The 6143-nt window shown below is 46.1% G+C and overlaps 1 protein-coding gene across 1 annotated transcript; it reads left to right on the top strand.

Moving 5' to 3' along the window:
* Positions 1 to 4093: 4093 nt before the first annotated feature.
* GPR150 (G protein-coupled receptor 150) lies at positions 4094 to 5929 on the top strand. The gene has a single exon (XM_037802230.1). The coding sequence runs from the start codon at positions 4094 to 4096 to the stop codon at positions 5378 to 5380; it is 1287 nt and encodes a 428-aa protein (XP_037658158.1). The 3' UTR covers positions 5381 to 5929.
* Positions 5930 to 6143: the final 214 nt, after the last annotated feature.

A 6143-nucleotide genomic window follows, 5' to 3' on the forward strand; every position in this document is an offset into this window, starting at 1 on the left:
CCAGGTATTAAAAATCATTAAAAATGCATGCACTTCACCCTAGCAATTCCAACTTTAGGATTTCATCTTAAGGGAATAATCGGACATGTGAAGAAATGTTCTTCACATAATTATTTATAAAGTGAGAACCAGAAAACTTCTGTCCAAAAATAGGTGATTATTTAAACAATTGTAATCCATTTACCATTTAACAACTATTAATATCGCATGTTTTATTGACTGACATGAAAAGTTGTCCAAATATAATCTTAAGGGGAATAAAAACATGATACAAAATATTGTATGTAGTATGATCTATTTTTGTAAATATATAGATCTAGTTATTATAATCTGGAAGGATATTTAACTATGTATTAACAGCAGCTATCTCTGGGAGATATGTTAAGTATTTTTTTATCTGCATAGTCTAATTTTCCTTCAATTAATATGTACTACTTATATAATAAAAGAAATATTGAACTTCCAAAACATATATATCAAGCTTAACACCACCAATATTGAGATAAATTAGCATCACATGCCCTGAAATGATACTGACTATAAAGCATCACCCATTTATTATTTCTGCCCAAAATGTCAAATCCCAATTTAATTATATGGAAACAAATGCAACTTAAGGGACATTCTGCAAAGCATGTGACCTGGATTCCTCAAAATGCCAGTATCATAGGAAAAAAGGGAGACAGGGAGTGGGAAACTGTTCTAGATTAAAGGCCACTAAAGAAATATTACAACTAAATACATGATTCTTGACTGAACAGCACAGTGGATGACAATAAACCCATAGCAAGGCACATCATTATGAAATTCGACATCAGAAAAATCAATAAGCCTATAGAAAGAAAAAAATGTTCACATAAAACAAATCAGGAGTCAGAAAGGCTTCAGGGTTCTCAACACAAACACTCAGAAACTAGAGGGACTGAAACAATACCTGCAAAATTCAGAAGGAAAACTTATTTCCAATCTAGAATTCTAAATCCAGCCAAATCATCCATTAAACATGAGGGTAGAATAAAGAAATCTTCAGACATGCAAGAATCTAAAAATTTACCCTTTCTGAAGAAGCTACTGAAGAATGCTTTCTACCAAGCAAAGAAGTAAACCAAGAAAGAAAAAACCATGAAAACAGAAAATGGGAGAATCTGCAAAAGATGAGTAAAAGGAATCTCTAGGATGATGGTGAAAGGAGCTACCAGATAAGAACTAGCCTAGTGGGCAGCCGGCCCAGATCTACTGTCAGGATGAGAACTAACTAGAGGGCAACCAGCCCAGATTGAAATTAGTAACTCCAGTAAAGGGCACATTTAGGTCTCTCACCACCATGGCCTCAGCCATTGCACAATCTTTTTAACCCTATGAAACAACAGACGATGTGTTCTACCTAAAGGGAAGAAATCAAGAATGAAGAATAGAGATCCAAGAAACAGGGACTCCAACCCTAAAGAAAGGCAAGGAGAATTTCAATGATGATAACAAATGGAAGTCTCAGGATGACAGATGTTTAGCAGTCCTAGAGAGCACTCAGTCCAGAGAGAAGGAAAATGGAAGTCTCTGAGAGGCAGATTTCCAAGTTAAAAATAGGAATTTCTATATTCTATTATGAAACTGACCTTGTGGAAATTGTACTGAGGGCTATTTAAAGGTATAGGGAGAATTAGCTACCGTAACAATGAAAACTAGAGTCAATTATTAAGGAAAAACAAAAAGTAAGAAAATAATGATCTTCATAATATACTACCATCCTGAGCTGAGAATATTTTCATTTCATAAGAATGTAAACAATGAATATAGGTCTAACATTAAACTGGAATATTATTGTGATAGTCTGGGGGAGGGGAAATAATGGGATGGAAGGGTGGAAGCTTAATTCTTGTCCTTACCTATTAAGAAAAATAGATAATTTCTAAAATTGTTGAATCAAAAATAGCATTAATATGTACTACTTAGATTTATGCAATTAGGTAAATGCCAAAAGAAACAGCAAATAGAATCTAAATTGGTTCCCTCTAGAAAAGGGGATGGAGGAGTGGGGTCCAGTGGGACAGGGAACCCTTTATGTTTTATCAGCCTTCTGGTTCTACTTAACTTGTAAAACAAGGTGCATGTATTAGTTTTTTAAGAATTGGTTTTAAAAATGTTGTATCAGGTCTTACTAAAGTCAAGTTCTGTGAACTGTAATTTCACTAGTAGAGTCTTGTTTTCTAATAAAGAAAAGCATTGCAACAAATTTGAAACAAATTACAGAATTATGTTGAAGAGAAATATTAAGCTGCTTTTGGTTAGGAGAATCACTGAATTATTATGGGTTTTGCTCAGAGAAAGCTCCCTAAGAAGAAGTGTATGATAAACTGGGATGATGTGTCTTAACACACACAAAAAAAGAGGCTGGGGCAAAACCCTCTGAGGTTTTTCACTGAGAAAGTGAAAATTAAACTGGGAGTTAAGATTTTTCAAAACTATCACCCCACCTCTATCTTAAAGTCCCACCAAGAATGGCTATTCCTATATCTTTTCAAAGTTTCCTTGGGCTCCTGTGGATAATACTGACACAGATCTGATGGGCTTTCTTTCTTAGGTGATGGATCTGCAGTCAAGGCAATAAATAACTTTACTTCAAAGTTATCTAAAATCTTCATATATCCCTTAACTCATCAACTCAATAAATATTTACTGATAACTACCATGTGTCAGGAACCATGACAGGGCGCTGAGGATGTGAAAATGGCAAAGGTCTCTAGCCTAGCGACAACAAACAGCTGGGGAAATGGGGATCCTATGGCAACTAGCAGGACTGTCACCTGTATCCAACCAAACCCTCCCATCCAGTGCATCCTTAAGTTCCAAATGTTTTCTCAGCCTACAAACGTGAACCCCAGTGGACTCCCACACCTCCCTGGCTTTGGGAACAGGGAAATGCAGGAAATTCTCCTTTCAATGTGATTAATGTGGCAGGTGCATTGAAGACAAACTGATGCTCCCAACAGGAAAACTAAAATTTGTTTGAGAGGAGGTAGGTCTAAAATAAAAGAGGCAGCATTTAATCTAAACCATTTCCTGTGACTTGGATTTCTTTTTTAAAAATTGGCCGCCTTATCATTTTCTTAGTCACCTTTTCTCTAGGCTTATTGGAGGCGTAGTCCCTCCTAGCAACTTCCCATCTGCTGCAAACGGAACCAAGAGAATGAGGAGCCCGTGATGACACATGCTGCACTGGATGAAAATATTAGGGGATAAGCAATAAATGCACTACCATTTGCATAAAACCTATTAATGCCCCCTTCACACTAATGAAATCAATTTTGCATCACCAAAAGAGCAGCTGTGATCCTCTGCTTCTAGTAATGAGGAGTATTTGAAACAATCTGCAAACCACTACGACTTAAAACTGCCAAGCAACATCACGGACTTTAGTTCTCTCCAAGTAAAACGTTCTCATTGTTAGCCAGAAGAAGACATATCTTTTCAAAGATTCATTTATTAAGTTCTTTTTGCTTAAAACACTGTTTCTTGTGTTCTGTTTTTCTCATGCTACTGCAGACCCATGGCATTTCAAACCCTTTTTTTTTCTATCAAAACTAGTATCTTTTTTGTTGTTGTTTTTGCTGGCGATTAGGAAAACAATCTCAGTCAGGAGCTTCCTCTCTCGCGTGCTGGTCCAGGGTCAACTTCAGCCTTAGCAAAGCGACCTTCTGCCCAGATTGTGCTCTATGTGTAAATGACAACGGGAAACTTTCCCCAAGCCGAGCGGTTCACCGCTCCACCGAGCGCAGCGTGGGGGGTCGCGGAAGCGGTTGAAGGGGATCCGCCGGGATTAGGCGGTGGGGTAACGCGGAGAAGAGGGTGGAGAATAGGAATCATGTGTGTCCCTCGATTGTACAACCCACATTTGAGTGACAAATGATGAGGACAACCTATAAAAACAACTAAGCGTAACTCTGCTGGAATCCGTCTCCCTTGCTGTGAGCGTACGTTTTCAACTAACTTTGGGAACTCGTAGACCCACAGTCGCGCCCCGCGCCTCCTCGCCTGCACCTCGGTTTCCCGCGCCCTGCCCGCCGTCTTCGGTGGCATCTCTTCCTCCCGGCTAAGGATGGAGGATCCCTTCACTCCCTCGACTCTGCGGCCGGCACCCAACCACTCGGAATCCAACTCTCTGGGCTGGGGTCTCAACCTGACTTCCGGTCAGGGAGTTCACGCCCAGGGGCCTCCATCGCCCGGGCCGCACAGCCGCCGCGTCCGCCTGGTCTTCCTAGGGGTCATCCTGGTGGTGGCGGTGGCCGGCAACGCCACGGTGCTGTGCCGCCTGTGCGGTGGCGGCGGGCCCTGGGCGGGGCCCAAGCGTCGCAAGATGGACTTACTGCTGGTGCAGCTCGCTCTCGCCGACCTGTACGCGTGCGGGGGCACCGCGCTATCGCAGCTGGCCTGGGAGCTGCTGGGCGAGCAGCGCGCGACCGCAGGCGACGTGGCGTGTAGCTTCGTGCAGCTGCTGCAGGCGTCCGGCCGGGGTGCCTCCGCCCACCTCGTGGCGCTCATCGCCCTCGAACGCCAGCGGGCGGTGCGCCGTCCGCTGAGCCCGCCGCTGCCTACGCGCGCCCTCGCTGCGGTGGGCTGGCTGCTGGCTCTGCTGCTCGCGCTGCCACCGGCCTTCGTGGTGCGCGGGGGCGCCCGGTCGCCGCCGCCGCCCGCTGCGCCCCCGGCAGCCCGCGCCTGGCCAGGGGAGCGTCGCTGCCGTGGCATCTTCGCGCCCCTGCCACGATGGCACCTGCAGGTCTACACGCTCTACGAGGCCATCGCGGGCTTCATGGCGCCCGTGGCGGTCATGGGCGTCGCCTGCAGCCTTCTGCTCTGTGCCTGGTGGCACCGCCGGCCCCAGGCCGTGGCGGCGGCGGCGCCCTGGTCGGCAAGCCCCGGCCGAGCTCCAGTGGCCAGCGCCCTGCCCCGCGCCAAGGTGCAGAGCCTGAAGATGAGCCTCGCGCTGGCGCTGCTGTTCGTGAGCTGCGAGCTGCCCTACTTCGCGGCCCGACTGGCGGCCGCGTGGTCGTCGGGGCCCGCAGGAGACGTGGAGGACGAGGGCCTGGTGGCGGCGCTGCGCGTCGTGGGGGTGGCCCACAACGCCTTCAATCCGTTCGTCTACCTCTTCTTCCAGGCAGGCGACGGCCGGCAGCGGCTGCGGAGGCGCCTGGAAGCCGTCTTCTGCGCGCATAAAGGAGTCGCGGAGGACGACGAGGGGGCTCGCAGACACCCGGTGCTCCACCGCCACCGCTGGCCCCACCCCCACTATCACCATGCTCGGCGGGAGCGGCCAGACGAGGGCTGTCTGCGCCCACCCCCGCCGCGCCCTCGGCCGCTGCCCTGCTCCTGCGAAAGCGTCTTTTAGGTACTTGATGGCCAAAGGCAGATCAGCTGTCGCCGCGACGCAGCCTTCACGGAACATGAAGTCCGCGGGATCTGTCTAGAAGACTGCACAACTGGAAGAAGAGTGTCCGAGAGAGTCACACTGAAGCTGTCCCTTTCCTCAGTTCTCTTATTATATTTCCTTCGAATGCGTCTATTTTCCTACTCTTATAGTTTCTTTTCTCCCATCCAGTCCCTCTTACAATTCCCCAATTGTGGTGAAGAGAGAACCTTTGAGAACTTGTAAAAACTAAGTCAAAGACAGAGTTCTTATTTTTGCAGTTCTACTTCATGCTCCCATAGAGTTGTGGATAGGCCATTTATTTTAGGTAAATTGCTAAGCTTTTGGTCTTTGCTTTGTTATTATCTGTTCTTATTTCTTTTGAATCATGTTTAAATCATGGGTACCTTCGGGACCAGGGAATTTGCTTGTCTTTCAAGGAGGAAAATCCCCACGTTGCTCTCCCTGAGGAGACTGGAAGTTGTACAAGCGATACTGTCAGAAATATAATCATGCTGTCACTTCAGAGCCACAGAGTATTTGTAAAATAAAAACATTTCCCACAGAGCAATTAGTGTTTTTATACAGTAATGTGTTTTCTCAGAAGAAAATCGGCATGGCCTTTATTTCCAACTCCATAGAAACGGGGATTGCAGGAACTAGACATAAATAAGTTCCTTTCAAATATGCCTGATTTCTGTAAAAATCACCTCTGAATCCAGATGGGTCCAGACCCCATGGAGGG

The sequence above is a fragment of the Choloepus didactylus genome, chromosome 13 (assembly GCF_015220235.1).
Source record: "Choloepus didactylus isolate mChoDid1 chromosome 13, mChoDid1.pri, whole genome shotgun sequence".
NCBI classification, from domain to species: domain Eukaryota; kingdom Metazoa; phylum Chordata; class Mammalia; order Pilosa; family Megalonychidae; genus Choloepus; species Choloepus didactylus.

Bases quoted from the DNA above. Each gene is read 5' to 3' on its own strand.
- GPR150 (XM_037802230.1), top strand. From the start codon at position 4,094: ATGGAGGATCCCTTCACTCCCTCGACTCTGCGGCCGGCACCCAACCAC.